The 21,619-nt window shown below is 49.0% G+C and overlaps 1 protein-coding gene across 1 annotated transcript in view; it reads left to right on the top strand.

The window, feature by feature from the left end:
• The first annotated feature begins 736 nt into the window (after window positions 1-736).
• The window catches only part of BMP6 (bone morphogenetic protein 6), a 144,667-nt gene continuing 123,784 nt past the window's right edge, over window positions 737-21,619 (top strand). The window contains exon 1 of the mRNA XM_068994357.1: window positions 737-1,346. Coding sequence (XP_068850458.1) covers window positions 737-1,346 — 610 coding nt within the window. The remainder of the gene's footprint in view (window positions 1,347-21,619) is intronic.

Here is a 21,619-nt window from a genome sequence, read left to right as displayed (position 1 = left end):
CGCGCCCCGGCCCGCGTCCCTCCCATCCCTTCTGCGAACCGGGGTTAGGCCGGGGTGGGGGCAGCCGAGCCAGCACGGAACGGAGAGCAGGATCCTGACCGCCTGCGCTCGGGCAGGGGAGCAGCGCGCCGAGATCTCGAGCGCGATCCGGAGACCGAGAGGCGCGGAGTTTGTGAGCGAGAAGGAAGTTCAAGCCTCGCCGAGAGGGTTGGAACCTTGGGACGCCTCTTCGCCACGGCCGGGGCCCTGAGGCGGGGGTACACTTCACGGCGGCCGCGCGAGCGAGGCGCAGGCGTGCGCGGGGGCGATGCCGGGCATCCCCCGACGCTGGTGAGCCGCCCCGGGAGGGCTGTGCGTCCGCAGCCAGACCCTAGAGTAACTGCCCCCTGACCCGCCCGGGGGCGAGGACGCCCTCTGCAGCGCGGCCCGGACTCGGACGCACCTGGCCTGGACCTTGCGCCTCCGCAGACCTCCGCGGGGGTGCGGGGTTTCCCCTTGCCCCTCCAGTGGTTCTGCGGCGGGGATCGCGCCCCCTCCGCCTCCCTTCCAGTCCGGGCAACTGGGGGCGCCCCAGAGAACCATGAGAGATAAGGACTGAGGCCGGGAAGGGGAAGCGAGTCCGCCGAGAGGTGGCGGGGGGAGCTGTTCACGCCAAGGGCCACCGCGGCCGCGCTCCGGCCTCGCTCCGCCGCTCCACGCCTCGCGGGGTCCGCGGGGCTCGCCCGGCCCGGCGGGGATGCTGGGGCGGACGGCGCAGTGGCTGTGCTGGTGGTGGGGGCTGTTGTGCAGCTTCTGCGGGCCCCCGCCCCTGCCCGCCGCCGCCGCCGCGGGAGGGGCGTTGCTGGGGGACGGCGGGAGCCCGGGCCACGCGGAGCGGCCACCCCCGCCGCAGACCTCCTCCTCGGGCTTCCTGTACCGGCGGCTCAAGACGCACGAGAAGCGGGAGATGCAGAGAGAGATCCTGTCGGTGCTGGGGCTCCCGCACCGGCCGCGGCCCCTGCACGGCCTCCCGCAGCCCCCGGTGTTCCCGCAGCAGCAGCCAGCTCGCGGGGAGCCCCCGCCCGGGCGGCTGAAGTCTGCGCCCCTCTTCATGCTGGACCTGTACAACGCCCTGTCCGCCGACGACGAGGAGGACGGGGCTTCGGACGAGGAGAGGCGGCAGCCCGGGCCGCGCGGAGGGGCCGGCGCGTCCCAGCCCCGGTCCCCATCGCCGGGCGCCGCGCACCCCCTCGGCAGCGGGAGCCTCCTGGCCACCGGGCCTGGCGGGGGCGCGTCCCCACTGACCAGCGCGCAGGACAGCGCCTTCCTCAACGACGCCGATATGGTCATGAGCTTTGTGAACCTGGGTAAGTATCGGGGGCGGGCGGGGTGGGTGGCGGGGTAGCGTAAAGACCAGAACATTCTCCCCTTTCCAGTCTCCTGGGCGCGGGGCGCAGGGAGTGAGAGGAGGGAGGAGCCGCTGGCGCTGGGGGCCCCGGCGGGGAAGCGCGGACGGGCCAGCTGCCCTCGCACCACCTGCGCGGCCCGGGGGCGGGAGAGGGGGCGGCACGTGCGCTCCCAGCCCCTGGCTGCTCGCCGCGGCGCAGGGGCGGGCTGGGGCGCTGGGTCCCCAATGCGGCGCTGGCTGGCGCGTCTCCGCGAGCCGCCCGAGCACAGTCTGCGCTTTTCGCAATTGGTGCCCGGCTCGGGCCCCGTTAACTCGACTGTGGCAGAAGAGTCCGGCCCAAGTGGGGCCAGCTGGGACGGAGAAGGCGCTTCAACACTTTGCCCCTCCTGTTTGGTTCGGCGTCCTCAACTCTTGAGTGCCTGCTCTCCCACCGGGAGCAGCTGAGAACTTTAGAAAAGTTGACGATTGTGGTTAAGTAGTGTCCACCGATTTGTGGGAGGAGGGATGCACAAGGAAGTCCAGAAAGGACCGCGGGAGGCTCGCCAGCCCCGGCGAGTCTGGGCTCGCGCGGGCTTGGGGTCGCTCCCCTAGTACCCTCGCTCACATGTCTTTGGCCCGAGCCCGCAAAGGCTGAACTCTTGATCAGCTCGGGCCAAGCTGGACGGGCAGAGAAAGGGTGCCGGTTGGGGGCTGGGGTTGGGCCGGGAGCTGGTCTGAACCGGTTGCCAGGCAACAGAATGGAAATTCAAGGGCGGCTAAATCGGGCTCAGCCGCAAATGTTCTGTGGCAAACCCGGACCGAGTCAGAGCTTTTCCCCCTCGCGTCTTCGTATCTGTAAATGAGAACGGCGTGAGGAGGACTTTCCCCAGAATCTGTGCCTCCGATCTGCGCTCCTCTTCATTCATAAACTGACTCAGCGTAGACGCAGCGATGTAGGGGCCGCGCTCTAGGCAGGGAGAAGTGGGGCGCAGGAGCCACGACCCGAGCGGGCGCAGCCGCACGGTGGGGTGGGTCTCCGCGTACTTCCCTTCCGAGGCGAGACGTGCGGCTCTGCCCAGGCCCCGAAGTCGGTTTGCAGGCATTGTCAGAGCAGCACCCGCGTCTCCAAGCCACGTCGGAGATGTCCGTCTTTTAAGGACAATCCCCATGTCAAAAACCTTAAGCGAGTCCTTTATAAGTCTTTCAAGGAGAGAATCAACTCCGCTGAGCTTTGGGGGAAGAAAGGACGGGGGCGGAGGGGCGGGGTTCCGGAAGGTATGGAGCAAGACCGCAGACGTCCGAGGGGTGCAGGCATCCTCCTGGGAAACTCCTGACGCAGAATCTCACAGGGACTGGAGGCTCCAGGCCTGCCTGTCTGGCTCCTTGCAGCGCCACGGGTTCTGATTGGACAGGAGTTTTCACAATTTATTGGGATCAAAGCCAAGGTGGAGCCACCTCCAAGAAGTATTCTAAGGAAATTCTCAAGCCAGTCAGTCAAGCTGGGGCACCGGAGAGGCACCAGCGCTGTTCCTTATTCTAACATCTCTGCTGCTTCTGTCTTAGTAAATTCCTCGCCCTCATTACCCCCCTCCTCTAATCCCCTAAATTTCTTCCCTTGGAGAAATGTTTCATTGCCTTTTGGGGGTAATCCCCAACTTGAACAAAGTGGAAAGAATAGCACTTGTGACTTCTTCAGGGACAGTTGTAGCACACGTTCCAGAAAACAGTTCCTAGGCTTAAGGTCGTGGTTCTCGACCTGGCATACGTGATGCTGGGCTGTTCCCCAGAGCAGTTAAGTTAGAATCTTAGTGGGCACAGTTCAGAAGCCCTGGCACAGGAGATCCTGACCTCTGAAGGCAATCAAATCACTCCAGAAAGCAGTTAACAGCAATGCTTCTTTATGTCAGTGGCTTCCAAACATTGCTATACATGAGAGTCACCTGGAGGGCTTTTAGGCCTAGATGTCCAGGTGGTACCCCCGTCAGTGAAATCAATGCATGGCTGAAAGCTGGATATCAATGTTTTTTAAAGATCCTCAGGTGATTCCAATGTTTGGGAACCACTAGTATTTGAAATTGTAAGTTGGCCTGAGGCAAGTTTGTAAAGTTTGACATTCGCTGTTTAGTGACCTCCAAATTCTCCTCACTCCTTGCTTTTCTGAGCTTTCCAGGTCTACAGGTACACGTGGCTTCTGAGCCACACTGCTTGAAGCTGTTTGTCAACTCTTATCCTGCAAAAACAACCATTTAACATATTCCCTAGGGATTTTTCAGAAAGATTTTTAAAGATTCAAAAAATAGCACTGAAAAACTCTAAAGGAACTCAATAATAGTGTCATTTCAGGCCAGGGACAGGCTGTTATGAAACAAGAGACTCCTAGGTAGGGAGTTCTGCCCCAAGCCCTTCTTAGACTTTCTGATTGCAAGTTATAGCTATTTGTAGATGCGGTTCTGGACTCCACATGGGTAGAGGAGAAAACCTTTCCAGGTAAGTTGAATCCAAGTCACAAGCCATGTCACCTGCCACTCAGACAATGCTATTTAATATTAATCCATTTAGCAGTAGGAAAGGAGGATTTTATTATGAGAAGCTAAAAATGTGATGAAATCTGATTATCATAGCTTTGATCGTTAGGACAGTACATTTTAAGGAAGTAATTGCTTGTGCTGTGCTAAGTCGCTTCAGTTGTGTCCAGCTCTTTGCGACCCATGGGCTGCAGCCCACGGGCTGCAGGCCACTTGGTTCCTCTGTCCATGGGGATTCTCCAGGGAAAAATATTAAAGTGGGTTGCTGTGCCCTCCTCCAGGGGATCTTCCTGACCCAGGGATGGAACCTGTGGCTCTTATGATTCCTGAGTTGGCAGGTGGGTTCTTTACCACTAGTGCCACCTGGAAAGCTCAGTAATTGCTTCGCAGTGTGGATTCTCTAAGGGTGTTGAGACAATCCACAGATTTCTTCCTGCCTGTCGGTGGCGTGTTAGTTACTGCATTACATGACTAAAGAACCCTACAGAAGGTGGCAGGATGGGTTTTAAAGTGTTCTTTATATACCTACTGAGTTAGGTAACTTACAAACTGAAAGTTACAAAGTAAGTTACAAACTGTGGGTCTAAGGGAATGTGTTACATAGTTGTAAACACCCTCCTTGGACAGAGGAGTAACTTATTCGTGAAATACATTGGAAATGCTTGGAGCGTTGTCAGTCAGAGAGGCATCATCAGGAAGTATGAATCAACAGGATACATTTCTTTTGCATATCCCCAAGGCCGGTCATTTGCTGTTTGTGTTGACGGTTTTACATTCTCTGGGTGAGCAGTCTGTTGATGTGTAACTTCTTTTGTTCTAACTGGCTGGTGTGCAGAGTGCCTGCCAGGCAAGCTGAGTGCTCCTTAACCTGCATTCAATCCCAGCCATGGGTGCCTTTTCCTACTTGTTTCCTAATGCTGAAAATGTCTTGGCAGCCTGATAAGCAAGCCTGCCAATGTCAGGTGACCTTGGAGAAGTATCCTGAACTGTCTCAGATCTTAGCTTAAAACTCATCTTTGAGAAGAAACCTTCTCTAACCACTTCGTAGAAACTGGTGTGGCCCCCACCTTCTCACTTGTTTTTGGTCACCGTACCCTGTTTATTTCCTTGGTTTCACTTATCACAGGGAGTGCTGTTTTTTTTTTTTTCCTTTAAATTTTGCTTACTCATTTTGTTTGTCTCCGCTCTAGGATATCAGCCTCACAAAGCAACCAGGCTTATCCACTGTTGTAACCTAAGTTCCTAATACAGTGCTGAGCATACTGAAGGTGCTTAGTCAAGAGGGAATGAAACTAGACATATTCATTTAAAATTTGTATTTCACTAATCTGTTTAGGGGACATCTGATTTTATTTAGCTCATTTACAAGTGACATACTGATTTTTATTAACTTTTTAATGTATTTATTTGGGCTGAGGTGGGTCTGCATTGTCTCACATGGGCTTTCTCTAGTTGCAGTGAGTGGGGGCATCTCTGTTTGGTGCAGGGGCCTCTGATTGCAGTGGTTGCTGTTGCTTGTTGCAGAGCACAGACGAGCGGGCTTAGTGGCCTTGAGGCATGCGGGATCGAACCCATGTTCCCTGGATTGACAGGTGGATTCTTAACCACTGGACCAGCAGGAAAGTCCCTACTTGATTTTTTTTTTAACTTTTTGTATTGGAGTATAGCTGATTAACAATGTTGTGATAGTTTTAGGTGAAAAACAAGAACCTACACGATTTTTATTAAGTAAAACATTTGAGGTAAGTGAAGACAGGTAATCTCAGTGTCTGAGATTCATGATAATCTGATGTATATTTTCAGGCTTTGTTAAACACCTCTCTATTAGTTACCCATGTGAATGTTAATTCATAATAAGCATTACGTTTGAGAGTAGTGCAACGTTTTAGTTAAATCTCTGCGTTTCAGACTTTACGTTAATGAGGTATTGATCTACAGATGTTAGTGAAAGTCACTCAGTGGTGTCCAACTTTTTGCGACCCCGTGGACCATACAGTCCATGGAGTTCTCCAGGCCAGAACACTGGAGTGGGTAGCCTTTCCCTTCTCCAGGGGATCTTCCAACCAGGGATTGAATCCAGGTCTCCTGAATAGAAGGCAGATTCTTTACCAGCTGAGCCACCAGGGAAGCCCACAGATGCTAGGATAAAATGGGAAAAAAAAGAAAACAAACACAAAAAACTCAAGTTATGGTCAGAAAAAGGAATCAGCATGTGTTCCTACAAGTAACAAGAAACTTATTGTACTAAAAATACTGGCAATCTTCTGAACAAAATTACTCTTGGGAAACATAAATTAGAAGAAAAATGGAGTACTCTTTCCTTGGATTTGTAACCAGATACACTGTTGTGTCTTTTTCTTATATGATCAGTGGGCCTATTTTTCATTTAAACTGCCTGTGTTTAGGAAGATTTTTGTTAGGAGAAAATAAATCCATGCCTGCAAGCTATTCACAGCAAAAATAGTTTGAAGAACTTGATTGCAAGAGTGTGGCTCAGAAAAGCAGTGGCTGGTCCCCTAAAGAGATTTCAAATACTAAATGTGAAATTCAGTGGTATTTCAACCAAGTTGTACAAAATGTTCTTAAACTTGGATCAAAGGGCAAGCAGATACCATTGTTTAGCTCTCAGATGGTGCTTCCTCTGAATGTCCTTCTAAGAATGGGTATAAATCCTTTTTAGATGTGTTGAGTCATTCTTAGTTCCTCTGTTGAGAACTTACCTCTGATTCGCATAGAGGAAGGATTCCTAGTGATATAAACATCTGTGTCAGTGAAAAAAATCCCCACAGTTCAGCACTTTGTTCAGCATGTAATTACTTCATCCCCGTGCCTTCAGAGTTTGGCTACTTTGAATGTTGGGTTTCACACGTTTTCCTTGGATATGGGAGTGAGAGGGTGAATACTGGATATCAGAGACTCTCAGATGACCAGCCGCTCTCGTCTTTGCCTCTCTCCCATCTGTTTACGAAGCTGAGTTAGGAAAGTGAGGCCAGTACCATTTCTTGGGTAATTAATCAGCTTTGGTACTTTTTCCTCTCCTGTTTACCATTCTGTGTTTAACAATGGATTATTCCATGGGAGGCTCTGTTTTTCTTAATATGAAGACATTGCACTTTTAATTTTTCCATTTGAGCTTTATTCTGGTTTTTCACTCTTTCCTCTTGTCTAAATTTGTGACATCACCTTTGGTGCCTGCAGCAGTGGGAAGACAAGTGGGCAATATTTTAATCAGATCATCATGTTCCAGAGTAGTCCAAGCTTCCGTAAGTGTGAGTAAAAGGAGTAGAAACCAATGTAGACGCTTGCTACGAGCTGAGCCCTTGAGAGGCCCACGTGTGTAAACAGCTGTTACACATTCACCTTCGTCCCCTGCCGCCCCAGACCATCAGTCTACCCAGCCTGTCCCAGGCAGATGACATAGCTGTCCTGGCCGCATGGTGTCTCCCAGGGGCTGGTGTGGGCGCAGCTGGCATCCTCTCCTCCCCTTCTGTTTTCCCCACAAAGAGCCGGTGTGTTCTGTCTTCATCTCTGTTTTCGTCGTGACGACTGAGTTGCTTTCATGTAAGCACATTTGCTCATAATATCCTTACCTCCTGGCTCTCTCTTCCACCTTTTGTCCTCTGGAAACTTGGGACCAGAAAATACCCCTAATCCTCCCTGCGATTTAGGATAGTGGTAACACTTGTGTTAAGGAGAAGGAAAGCCAGTCTTGTTTTCATGAAAGCTAGTTAAAGAACCGGGGATGTATCAACCTCTATAGTCTCGTGCATGCCAGAAATTCTTGAAACTGCAGTTATACCTGTTTGTCTTCCTCTATAAGTTTTATTTTTATTTTTTAATGGTTTTTAGTTTTATTTTTTGTTTTTATTTATTAAAAAGTTTCATTAAAGTATAGTTGATTGACAGTGATATGTTAGTTTCAGTTGTAGAGCAAAATGATTCCGTTATCCATATATGTGTATGTATCTATGTATCTTTTTTGAATTCTTCTCCCTGATAGGCTATTACCAGATAGCTAGTATGTTCCTGTGCTATACAGGAGGTCCTTATCTATTTTATATATAGTAGCATATATATGTTCATCCCAAGCTCCTAATTTAGTCCCCTCCTCCAGGCTTTAGAAATAAGACATTGTAGTCTGCTGAAGTTGATTGGACTTTTTGGCTCCACTTACTAGTGTTGAAAATGTTGTCCTCTGCAATTATTTTTCCCCCACTGTCAGTAGGTAGAATTTCAGCCTCCTTATGAAGCTAGACCCTGGAGCTGGCTGCAGACACGGAGCTATCTTCCATGACATCGCCTTTCTGGAGGAACATGCCCAGCAGTGGACAACCTGTTTTTTTAAGCTGGGTTTCCTTTATCCATTGGCAGTTACGGATGATCGACTCATCTGTGCTGTCCATAGGTCCTAGAATTTACAGCGTGAAAGGTTCATGCCATCTCTTCTGTTAGTAGTTACACTTGTGAGAGGTACTCAGGCCCACTTCCTCTGCACTGCCGGTGCGTCTCAAGCTGAGGAATGACCAACAGAACCACTGAGAGAGCCTAAAGCGTCTGAGAAATAGGGCCATAGCGTTGTTGGTCAGACGTGAGTCGGTAATTCAGGAGAAATTAAAAGCATGCAAGACTGCAGCCCAGGGCAAGAGGTGGGGAGCCCAGATCTGGAATTTTGTGGATTTTCTTTTAGTGGATAGCATTCTCTCCTAGAACTCTGCTTTTAGAAAAGAAAAAAAAAAAAAAAACTAAGCATCTCTATAAATATCCTCCTCTTTGGTATGCTGAAGGACCATTGACCTTAAAGAGTTGTTTTCTTCTCCAAAAATGAGCTGAAAACCACGTTGCCCTGAGCGGCATTGTTCTACTGATGTTCACAGGCTCTGATTCTCTTCCTGCCCTGCCCATGTCCATTATTAAGGAGACTGGGTCCATAATAGAGATGCTATCTAAATTGCATCAGGTAATTCCTGGATGGGTCCCCACGGTCCAGTTATCTCCAACCCAGTCCCAGATGACTGGGCTGAAGACTCCCCTGCAAGCATTTTTGCAGAATGAGGTTCTAGTTCCGAGTGGGAGAGCCTTCCTGGCCCTTGGGTTCATGGGCACACGCCCTTGGTTTCTGATCCTGCCAGATAGGTCGGGGATTGTCCCACGCCTCAGACGTCCTTGCTCCGTCGTGCTGACTTGATGTTCAGATTGTTTTCTCATCATCTGAGCGGTCCGAGGGGGAGGAGCAGGCTGACTTCTCAGCAGGCAGGCGGCACAGCCCAGGAGCCCTCTCTCCGCCGAACTTTGAAACCAGCTGACAGCTTTATTACGACTCCGCTGCCCCTTAGCCTTTTCACCTTGTCCAGAGTGGAACTTCCAGCCCTTCACATCTGTGTCTGTTGGTGGTGGTTCCTGTGTTTACAGTCTTGTTGGTTTCCTGTTCACGAACACGGGCTGGCAGAAAATTCTGACTTGCGTATCGGGGGAGCAGGAACTAACCACTGCCTCGTCTGGGTAATTTTCTATGCTGATGTGGCTGGGAGATTTTTATAATCGACCTTGATCTCTTGAGACCGCTTACTTTCTCCCCACCTCCCCTTTCAATCTACGAATTGACATACCCTAAAGACCTTTGTAAACTACACCATGATGGGCTAAAAGTTTCACTTTTTTCCCCCCAGATGTTACTGGACATACCTCTATGGGAATAAATTAGCAGAGAAGCTTCATAGTAAAAATACTTTTTAGAACAGTCTGTCTATAGTAAAACTGAGTGAAAAGCTCAGATTTCCCACATACGCCCATACCTCCACATGCGTCCAACCCCTCCCAGGACCACCATTCCCCACCAGACTGGTGCATAGCTTATGGTCAATGGCCCTGCGTGGACATAGTATCACTCAAGGCCCATAGGTTGCATTATTGCTCACCATTGGTGTTCTCCATTCTGTGGGTTTGGATGAATGTTTAATGACATGTGTCCATGCTTATGGTATCATATGGAGTAGTTTCACCTAAAAATCTGTGGAGAAACTGTACATTTAGGTGGGAAAGCAAATCAATAAAAATCCAAAAATTCAACATAAGAGTTTGGGGGAAGAGAAAATACCATCAAAGAATATTGTTTGGGCAGCTTTACCCCATCAGTATATGAGTAGTTTTGATTGACTATGTCGGCCTTATTTTGTGTTTCTGTGCGTTGACAGCAATTCCATTAGAAACCCCTCTCTCTCTCTTTTTTTTCTATAAGTCTAGGAGTTTAAAGTCTTTTTTCCTCCACATGCTTTCAGTGAGGTGTCTGTCACCATAGTACCTAGACAATCCCTCAGGCAGAGATACGAGCGATTAAATTTCTCCCTGGCTTGTGCCCTGTTTGATCCGTGCTCGGCGGGATTGGGGGAGTAAAAGAAAGCAGCCTGAGGAATGGATAAGAATCAGGAATTCTGTGCTTGTAAATTATTAAAAATTGGGGGGGGAATGTTATTGGGGAGAGGGGTTCAAGCTTTCAGAAAGGAAGACAAAAATATTGTTAAAACTTCGTGTGAGTTTTGGATTGAGAAGCTCACAAAAATATCTTTTACTCCCTTAGTGGCAGGATCAGGGAATGTGAAAAGGTTTCCTCAGGAGAGACTGTTTAGATCAGATTAAAATTAAATTAACAGACTCCATAAACTAGTGGTCTTTGTAGATTAGGCTCATTTGCTTTGAACTGTTTTCCGTGAGAAAAGGCTATACCGATTAATGGTAAATAATGAGAAAAGGCAATAATCAAGTAACATGGTAACCCTCAAGAGTGCTGTTGAACAAATTGCTGGCGATTCATCTGAGGTAGGTTGGGGACCTGTGAGCATTTCTTTACAAATATCGTAAGGTGAGACCCTTCACAGATTCTCCCCAGTTCTCCTTGAGTCAGCTATCTGTGTGATTAGGGTATTTTCTCAATTCTAGCTACACAACTCCTTTATTGCCTGACACATCCCTGTGGAGATGAAACCTCTCAAAAAGAAGAGCTTGGCACAGGGCTGTGTCAGTACGTTTGAGGAATTCAGCTTGCTTCCGTATTACCTGACTTAGTATTCATGGTGGTTTCGCGCTCTCTCTCTCTAGTGGGAGAGAAGTCTTTTCCTCTGTTAAACTTTAATTTTTTTTGGCTGTGCTGGGTCTTCGCTGTTGCACGTGACTTTCTCTGGTTGCGGGGACTGGGCACTGTTCGTTGTGGTACCCGGGCTCCTCACGGGGGTGGCTTCTCTCACTGTAGAGCGTGGGCTCTAGGCCCAGGGTCTTCAGCAGCTGCAGCACGTGGGTTCATTAGCCATGGCTTGTGGGTTCTAGAGCATGCAGGCTTCAGTAGTTGGGCACATGGGCTTGGTTGCTCCTTGGCACATGGCATCTTCCCGGACCAGAGATTAAACCCGTGTCCCCTGCATTGGCAGGTGGCTTCTCACCCACTGTGCCACCAGCATCATCTGGGACAGAAGTCTGAGCCAAAAGGCTTATGGAGGGTAAGGTAAGGAGGATGCGCAGGTGTCTTCGGCTGAAGCTATTTGGAGAGTTGCGTTTCTCCCAAAGGCCATGGAACCGGCCTCTGCATTTTGCTGGGGTCTCTTTAGGGCAGAAGCCCCTCATACCACTTTGGGAACCCTTCTCACCAATCTTGCACCTTGCTTGCGTGTCTGCTGGCTTGAGGCTGTTTGTCGTACAGCACCTACGTGTCATCACTGTTAGAGGTGGAAGCCTGGACGGCTCAAGCATGCGAGTGGCCCCCGTGGGGCTTGCTTTCCCCCTCTCTCCTCTTGCCTCTTTCTCTCTCCTCTTCCTCCCATTAATAAATTTGGCCACCCTATTGCCTTTATTTCCTTTTACATCTTTTTCTTTTTCAGTGGTGCTGATGCCTTAGGTCGTCACCAACAGCGCACTGTATACACCTCTCCATGGAGTCTCATGGCTTCTACCACCAAAATAACACATCGCTCGCTGGAGTGGTTAAGTAGCTGGTTTTCTTGAGGGTGATAGAAAGTGCTTTAAGACCTCTTCAGTGCAGAGTTGAAGATAGAGCGCTTGATTAAGATTCCAGAAGCTTAAGCCTCCTCTCTTTGTGTTATCCCTTTTTAGCCTGTTCAAGCCATTTAGCCAAATCTCAGCATCTTTCTTTGTCTGTAGATGTGAATATTGGGCTGGATCAGCGTTTTCCTAATAGCATTTCATGGGACACTTCTCCCAAATGCTCTGCAGAGGAAGAGCATGGAAGCACTTAGCATTACATTCTTCTTTTGGAGATCCTGTGTCTGGGAGCATGTTAAGCCCAGCAGTAGGGAAGTCTGCTAGCATGCTTTTTTGAGCTTTTTGAGCTGACTTTTGCTCTGTAACCCCTTTTCCCCATGAAACATCCTTGTGTCGTTTCTCTGCCCTGATAGCCTCTCCTGACCCTTCTCGGGTCTCCCTGTAGAGCAGGGACGGGGCCGCAGGCGGCTGCCTTTCCAGTGGCTTCAGCCGTCTCTGGAAGGGCTGCCTGGTGCTGACTTGCATGGGTGGCCCCAGGCCCTCTTCCTTCTCCCGAAGGCGGCTGTGGCTTCGGGCTGTTGCTCGTCTGTGGGTTGTCTCACCGTGACGTGCTTGCCTCTCCCACTGTGATGCCAGCAATCCCATGCATTCAATTCCTTCTGTCGTAAACACTTGCTAGGGTTTCTCTTTCCCTGGCTGGACCCTGATCGCCGCATCCTTTTCCTTCTCTAGAATATAGCAGAGAAACCCCAGACTTTATAATGGTCAGGGGTTCTGGGACTGTTCCGTGTGTGTATCTTTGATTAATTTTTTTCCAACAGCTTTCTTGCGGTATCATTGGCATACAGTAAGCTGCTTATTTAAAGTATACGATACGATAAACTTTGACTTATATAAGTGCCTCTGAAGCCATCACCACAATCAAGATAGTGTATCCAGAGCTATTCCTTTTAAATGGTTGCCCATGCCAGGAAATGGAATAATACCCTAATATAGAGGTAATGTAGTGAAAACCCCATCTTTCGCTGATGCCATTTCAGTTCGTGCTTGATTGTATGTGCTTGGAACATCCTTAAGAATGGAATTTGCTGAAGATGCTTGTGAATGATTATTTTGGATCAGAGAACTCTCCAGGGTTAAGCCCACTCTTTGTAGTGTTTACTGGCCTCCATCCTGTATTTCACCTCCCGTATTTTTTTATTTTTTTATAGGACATCATAATAAAAAATCAGCAGACCTCTTCTGATTTCAAGATCAAGCATCTGGGGCCCTTTGGGGATGGTTAGAGACACCGTTGGCATTCCTTGATACTCAAGCTGAAAGGGTTTGATGCTTCGGGCAAACATCACCAAGATGCTTGCTTGTGTCTCTGTTTCAAATTCTGGCAGTTGAGGTAGGGCACAAGTCCTAAACATTTAAGAAAGCAGACTCCAGTTTACTCCCGACTTTCCCCTGCTAGGCTCATCCTTCTCCAAGGATTCTGGAAGCTTAAATAGAATTGCATCCTTGTTTTGTGTGTCTGGGTGAGGGGGTTGTAAGAACAGGTAAGTATTGTATTTCTTTATGGCCTTTTGCTTTGAAGAATGACTGATGTCACTTACCCTATTAGCAAGGAAGAAAATGGACTTTATAGCTGCAGATTTAGTAGGTGGGGGTTAAGCAGCTCTGTAGTAGGTGTTTTAGTCTCTAAACCGTGTCCGTTTTGGAATCTCATGGACTGTAGCCAGCCAGGGAGTCTCCCAGAAAGAACACTGGAGTGGGTTGCCATTTGCTTCTCCAGGGGATCTTCCCGATCCAGGGATCAAACCCACATCTCTAGCACTGGCAGGTGAATGTTCTACCACGGAGCCACCAGGGAAACCCTAACCGTTAGTAGACAGGGGAGGATTTGGAGAATGGGGTGGGGGTGGGGAGAATTGCTATTGAGAGTCGTGTTAATGTTTCAAGTAGCACCCAGTCTATTCACACGATAGCACAGTGTGGTGAAGTTGCTGAGCTCTCTCCTTGCCTCCCCCACCACTCAGCGAAGCTTGCCCACTTTCTACCGTCCTCTTGCAGTCTGTCTTCTATCCCCATCACTCTGGGGACATTCTTCTATCAAAGGCAACTAAGCATCCTTCCCCGAGTCTTCACCCTCCTCTCTGAAAGCCTTTAACCTTCTGACACACCTTACCACCCGCTGCAGTCCTGAGAAATCCTCTGCTTAGCTTCTGTGACTCTGCTTGCTCTTTCCTGGTTCTTTTTCTGTCCCCTAGATAGCTGTTTAGGAACATTTCCTGAAGAAAAAAAAAAAAGGTTCAGAGGGTTGGCGTGTAATACCCGACCTGCACACGGGGGGGGGGGGAACGCCGTGGGTTTGGGGTAGGGGAGCCCGCTCAGATGCAGGAATAAGGAGGTAACGAGGCTGGGTGGCACCTTTCAGGTGATGCGCATGCAGGCTGAGTGGGCTGCGGTGATGGGGCCCGGGAACTGGGGGATTCTGGCGGCCAGATGTCAGCCCCAGGGAGGTCTCCGCTGGGGGCCCCTGATCACGTGAGCCCCTCTTCCTCGCCCGTCCATTCGAAGTGTGGTCAAAGTTTGCTTCTCAAGCTGTTATTGTGCAAGCCCCAGTTGGGTTTTTTAAAATGTCCAAATGTCCAATTTCTGTGGACCCCTACTTGTGTGAAATTCATTAAAAATGAATGATTAGAGAAGGGAAATGGGGAAAAAAATACGTAAAAAATCAAGCCTCAGTTTCTCAGATCCCACTGATATAAAATGATTGGTCAAGTGGTTACCAAACCGTCCGGGCAGTTTCCGTGTCTGTACCCGTCTCACGGCAGGACAGTCATTCAGTTCGGAGTCAGCACAGATCTCTCGCTGTCGATGCAATGAAAGCCTTCCTGGAGCCAGCCGGGACGCGGGGGCTTGCTGTGGGAATCTGCACTTGAATAAGCCCGCGTGGACGGGGGGTGCTGACCGAGGCTTGAGGACCAGGGTGCCGACTGCTCAGGGCCGCCCTTGGTCCAGCCTCATGCCCACATCCAAGCGGTTGCCAGACCTGCTGTTTCCACGTCTGAAATCTCTCACTCCCATCGTCCTCCCGCGTTCCCCAGATGAGGTCTTTGCGACCTTGGCCTGGGGTGCTGTGCCAGCCGCCCTGGCACCGGCGCCAGCTCGGTGTGTCTGTAGCACAGATGTGGCCTCTTTCCCCCTCCATCACCTTCATTGGCTCATCCTCCCCTGAGGAGGCCAGGATGCCATCTGACTCCACCCTGTTTCCGCTCCATCCCTCCCCTCCTCATCTCCACTGCCGTTCAGCCAGCCGCGTCTGCTCCGTGATTCCCTTCCTCTGGCCTTTTCTCCCGATTCCCCTCATTTTCGTTGTATCTCTGCCTGTTTCCACATTGTCCTTGGGACCTGTTTTCCACGGCCCAGCTCCCAGGCTGTGTTCTCGAGGAAGCCTTCTGGACATGTGCTCACCATGCGCCACGCCTCTTGGAAAGAACGCTGGGGTCTAGTGACCTTCCCTGGTGCCGCACGGCACGTTTGAAGGTCAGCTGTGTTGGAGATGAGTTTTGTGTGGTTTAGAGGCAGGAGCTGGGAGCCTTGTGTTCCTGTGAGGGCGCTGCCACCTGCCTGCTGGGGGCATTTGGGCAAATCACCTTCCACACCCACGTCCCTGATTCTTCATTGTGCGATGCTTTGCTCACCTGGACGCCTCTTCTCTCCCCAAGTACCTGCACTGTCCCTTACTTTACCCGTACTCAATAGAGGCTTGTGGGGTGGATGGGGGTCAGTTTCTCTATATGTCATGACTGCGTGTGGTCGTCTCTCTCTCTCTCTCTCTCTCTCTCTCTCTCTCTCTCTCTCTCTCTCCCTCTTGCAATAACCCCAGCTGTTGGAGAGAAGCCTCAGTGTGGTGAATCCCTGCAGATCAGGGGCACGCTTCTGAACTTGAACGGGCACCGGTGGCCATAAGACAAGACACTGCCTTCTTGCTGGGTTTACATTCTGTGACTTTCTGGATGGTGGAGAGAAGGGGAAAAAAGGCCTTGGAAAGGAGAAATGTTATTTTTCCTCTCTCTGATGTCAGTCATTATGACTTTAAGAAGTGTTCATCGAGTCAGAAGTGCTGCTGGGTCTAAATTTAAGTTTCCAACTTGCGCCCTGACTCCACCCGCAGGTGCCGACGCAAAATACTTATCTTGTCAGCTTCTCCTGGGGGCGGCTGGCTCGGCTTCCAACGTGAAGGTGTTAGACACTGTTTGCATAAGGGCTGAGGGGGTGACATCATGTCTATTGAAGCGGAGTCACTCAGCTCCCCACTAAGCAACAGAGTGTTTAAAAACCCAAACCAGGTCAAAACTCAGGGCAGGGTTGAGATTCCCCTACCAGGAGCAGTGAGGGCTGGCCAGGCGAGGGTGGTCTCTCGAGTGGGTGCCTGGAGCAGGGGGGAGTTATCACCCCCACCTGTCTTTCCAGACCATTGGGGAAGTGAGTCAGGCAGCATGAACCTCTGAGCAGTCAGTCGGAGAGAAGGCTTAAGTGGGAGCAAGTGGGTCCAAATGGGTTGGAAAAAACGTCAAATGAGAGGAAGGGCATGCGAAATGGGATGTTTCTCTTTTTATTGGCTGTTAGAGAAGTTGTTTAAACAGCTCTTTAGTCCTTAAATTATGTATCGTGAGACAGGTAGGTCTTGGGACAGAGAAACTTGTTTTTCTTCCTGATCCCACTTCCATTTTGCTCTCCTTACCAGAGCATGCCAGACATAAACCCTCTCATTTCCAGGCTATGTATTAGGCCTAGCGTGGAGGGAAGGGACAGACATGGCGTTGAGGGAGGCCAGGGAAGCAGCAGATGTGGTTCTTTCACAGTTTACTTGATGAGCTGTAGGATGGTGCCACGGGAACTATGAAAATGAGATGCGTCAGTCTCATCATGTGATGTTCTGGTGTGTTTTACACCTTTTAAATATATGTAGCTGTACTTTGCAGTTTTTAGGAGAAAAACTAAATTTCTAGTTTGGCTGCAGACAAAAAAATCAAGTGAGATGAAAATATTTTAAATCAGATAAAACAAAGTGACGAGTGAATAAAGTAGTTGCAGAGGAAGGTACTTGAATACAGCGTCAGGCAGTGCAGTCGCTCAGTCGTGTCCGACTCTTTGCACCCCCATGAACTGCAGCACGCCAGGCCTCCCTGTCCATCACCAACTCCCGGAGTTCACTCAAACTCACGTCCATCAAATCGGTGATGCCATCCAGCCATCTCAGCCTCTGTCGTCCCCTTCTCCTCTTGCCTCCAATCCCTCCCAGCATCAGGGTCTTTTCCAGTGAGTCAACTCTTTGCATGAGGTGGCCAAAGTACTGGAGTTTCAGCTTTAGCATCAGTCCTTCCAATGAACACCCAGGACTGATCTCCTTTAGGATGGACTGGTTGGATCTCCTTGCAGTCCAAGGGGCTCTCAAGAGTCTTCTCCAACACCACAGTTCAAAAGCATCAATTCTTTGGTGCTCAGCTTTCTTCACAGTCCAACTCTCACATCCATACGTGACCACTGGAAAAACCATAGCCTTGACTAGATTCCCTTTATCGCCCACCAACCCCAAATAAGTAGTTTATAGATATAATGATTTTCCAGATTGATTTATAGCACAATTAACAAATAGAAACTGTATGTACTTAAGGCATCCATTGTAATGATTTGCTATATTGTGAAATACTATTAAAATCAACGAACATGTCCCTCACCTCACATACCTATCATTTGTTTCCCCTTTTTGTGGTGAGAACACTTAAGATCTCTGCTTTTAGCAGATTTCAAGTATATACTGCAGTATTAATTGTATTCACATGGCTCTGCTGAGATCTCTGGGACCCATTCACTTGGCGTAACTGAAACTTTGTATCCTTGGGCCCATGTCTTCCTGTTCCTTCCTCTGCCCCAGCCTCTTGCAACCACTCTTCCACTCTCTGCTACTAGGAGTTGGGCTGTTTTCGAGTCTTTGTGTGAGTGAGATCACACAGTATTCATCCTTCTTTGTCCGGCTTATTTCACTTAGGATCCGGTCCTCCAGGTTCATTCACGTGGTTGAGCGCAGCGGGTGTTTCCTTCCTTAAGGCTGAACCCTGTTCTGTTGTTACGTGGATCCCACGTTTTCTTTTCCATTTATCAACAGACACTCGGGTTGCTTTCCGCCTCCTGGCTAGTTTACTGTTCTGTTGTTTGCCTTCGGCCATCTTTAGGATCAAGCAATAGCGTACAGTCTTGCATCCCCAGGACCCGCAAGGTTAAGGTGTCTGGGTGGTTGTGCTTATCTACCTCTCCTCTCTTGCCCTTTGGCGTCTGTAAGGAGCACGGTTCATCTTGCATCGGTGGGGCCTCCTCTAACCGCGACACTTCCACTCTCCTCTCAGGGCTGGATGACACAAGAGTCTTTTCTGAAGCGGATGGCTCATCCCTTTGGCTTGTCTCCTCGAGGCCCTTGTTCGTGGACGGTGGGATTGCTCACTCCTCCCCTCGCGCCCGATGTCTCCTGTCTCCTTCAGTAGGCATGCGGTTTCTGTTGCTCCTCTGGGGCCTGGCCCACGGGAAGCTGAACTCAGGGCTGAAACTCCTCCCAGAGCGCCACTTTGCATCACTAAAAACCACAGGGACAACCCCGGGGTAGCCCCGTTCCACTCTGCGAAAATAAAATATGTCACCGGAGCGTTTCGCTGGAATGAGGACTTTATTTCCATGATTCTAAGGTCAGCTACAGTACATGGTTTTTCCTACTGGGCAGCAAACATATTTTACCAAACTCTTACCTAAGCGCTTTTCGTTTACAATTCCACAAGGAGCTCTTGGCCTCCTCCCTGTTGATGCCTGCAAATATTGTGACTGACTTCCGCACCTTTTTGAGGAAGCCGATTCCAAGTTGTGATTCAGCTCTTAATTTTGGCTAGCGTTTTATTGTGAACATTTTCAAATGTATCAAAAAATGGAAAGATTTTGCAGTGACTATCTATATATCCTCCACAGAATGCAAGAAAAAGACCCAGACGTAAAAGGGTTACGGGTAACACGCAAAGGCAAAAGGATGTTGGTTCTGCTGTTGAATCACTTCAGATTTTGGGAGATACAGTGGTGGGAAGATAAGGATTAATTGATGGGAGGACTTGACCTACAGAGCCAGGAGTGAATAGCTGTGCCTTATTTTAAGTTGCTGAGTTTGTGGGCATGTGTTACAGCAGCAATAAAAACAAAACAAAAAACAGTGGTATGTACACAGGGCCTTGGCACTCATCTTTGTCCCTTGAGGGTCCTTGAATTAGAATGTGTAAATGGGGGTGAGACGCTGCCTGTGTTTGGATATGAGCCTTATGCCACTAGTAGTCTGTTCCATTTTATCACCTGGAGAAACAGGAAGTGGCAGTTACATTTAGTCCTTGGTGTGCTTGTGAAGATTCATTGAGATACTCTCTGTAGTGAGCTTAGCACTGTACTGAGTGTATCTCTCTCTCTCTTATTTTAAATTATCTATTTGTTTGATTGCACCAGGTCTTCGTCAAGGCATGCAAACTCTTAGATGCAACATATGAGATCCAGTTCCCCAACCAGAGATTGAACCCAGGCTCCTTGCATTGGGAGAACAGAGTCTTAGCCCCTGGACCACCAGAGTCCTCCCCTGCGTGTATCCTAAGTGCTTATAGTTAGACACTGCTAACGTATGTGTTGGCAATTAGAAGCCATAGGAAAATGTCTTCGTGTTCTTTATCCTGCTCTTTAACGCATTATCTTCTGATGCTCAGAGTGAGGCAGTACATGCAGAGTCTTTTTGTTTAACTTTTTATTTTGTATTGGCGCATTGCCAGTTAACAATGCTGTGATAGTTTCAGGTGGACAGTGAAGAGATTCAGCCACACATATACATGTACCCATTCTCCCCCAAACCCCCCACCCATCCAGGCTGCCACGCAGCCTTCAGCAGAGTTCCCTGTGCAATGAGAAGTCCTTGTTGGTCATCCATTTTAAGTATAGCCATGTGTACATACAGGTTTGTAAGCTCTTCTGGAAAGTACCTAGGCATTATTGTACTCTCTGTAACGTGAAGGGATAATGTTTTTGAGAGCAGTTTATAAAGCTGAAGGACTGCCAACCTAAGGTAAAATAAAGGAGGGTGTTTGGGAAGGGGGGGGCACACCAGTTGTAGGGCTCATAAATACCCCATGAATAAGCTCAGTGCCTCTGGCCTGCTTCTGACTGGGTGGAGACGTTGGCTGTTGCTAAGCCTACCCGAGCCGAGTGATCCAAGATTCACTGTCGATGTCTGAATGGCTGTCATGTACTGAGACACACTCTAATTCTATCGGCCTGTAATTTTGGAATTCCGTAGTCCCGTGATTTCTGTACTCTGTAATTTATTGCATCCCAGCTCGGCCCTAGGCTCTGGGACTGCAAGTCTCCTGCTGTGTTAGAAAGATGCCCTGTTCCTGGGATCAATAGAGGATGAACCTGTGAAAAAAAAACTAGAAAAACTTTTTTCCAGGGGAACAAACTGGAAATCCCTACATCATTTAGCCAGTCAGGTAACCTAGTGAAATAGGAAACGTCTCAGTTCTGCCATCTTGAGCCCCTACATTAATGCCACAGGTTTTCAGTAGAAGTGCTTAGAACTTTCCTGTAGATACTTGTTGCCAAGATTGTGTTTCATCTACAAACAGCGCCACTGATGAACCTTTGCACCTCCACCTGCAGGGCTAAGGATTGGCATTCTATGTTATTGATATGCTTTTTGGAATATGAGGTTCTGCTTAGCTCAAGTTGCCAGCGTTAGGGAAATTCAGGATTTTTTTGGCGGGGGGACCAATTTTGATCTTGTGAATGTTGAATTTTATGAATGGTCATATTTCCATTTTTCTTCGTCACTAGGAACCTGAACTACTTCTATTTATTACATCGCATTTATTTTTCTCTATTATTTTCTTGCCCTGTTTTTCTTTTTGTTCCTATTTCTGCATCTCTTTCATGTTTGTTTTATAAAATTGTATTTCTGTTAATTGTCTCAGATGTGCTTTCAGTATGATGTGGGGGAGAAATAAATTACTGTGCGAGATCTGTAGTAAGTTGTCAAAGCATCAGCAAGTGGACAGTAGAGACTCACCTTTTGCTCTTTATAAAGAAACTCACATATGCACATATCCATTCTGCCTTAACCCCCGCTCTCATCTGGGCTCCTCGTAGCATTAAGCAGAGTTCCCTGAGCTCCACGGTAGGTATAGCAGGGACCTGTCATCTTGGGGCCCAGTATCCCCACACATACTTCTGTGACCAGGCCTGTGGGGCACTTCTCTAAGAAACAGCCTATATACCCTGTTACATCACCACGTGTATGGGCTGGAGTCTTTCGCCAAATGGTTAGGCGTCATACATGGTCTGCAGTGCAGAGGGGACAATGTGACATCACTTGGTGGATGATCTCTGAAGGCAGGTTGAACTTGACATTAAACATGCTTTGTCTCTGGCTCACAGGCTTCAGAATAATTTTAAGAGCTTGTTTAGAATGTGCCATCCTGGACTTTCCTCCCAGGGGTTTTGAATCTGTGTCCGCTGTGGAATCGAGGAATCTGCATTTTAAGAAGCATTCTAGGCGTCGGATACAGGCTCGTTAGCAGATCTGGGGGTAGGAAGTTGAAAGAGTTGAAGTGAGGTATCGAGGATTGCTCGTTAAATGTGTGAGAGTGAGGTGTCAGTGTGTGAGAGTTTGGGGTAGAGTGAT

Source organism: Capricornis sumatraensis, chromosome 22 (assembly GCF_032405125.1).
Source record: "Capricornis sumatraensis isolate serow.1 chromosome 22, serow.2, whole genome shotgun sequence".
NCBI classification, from domain to species: Eukaryota; Metazoa; Chordata; class Mammalia; order Artiodactyla; family Bovidae; genus Capricornis; species Capricornis sumatraensis.
This window is presented reverse-complemented; position numbering and strand designations above follow the sequence as displayed.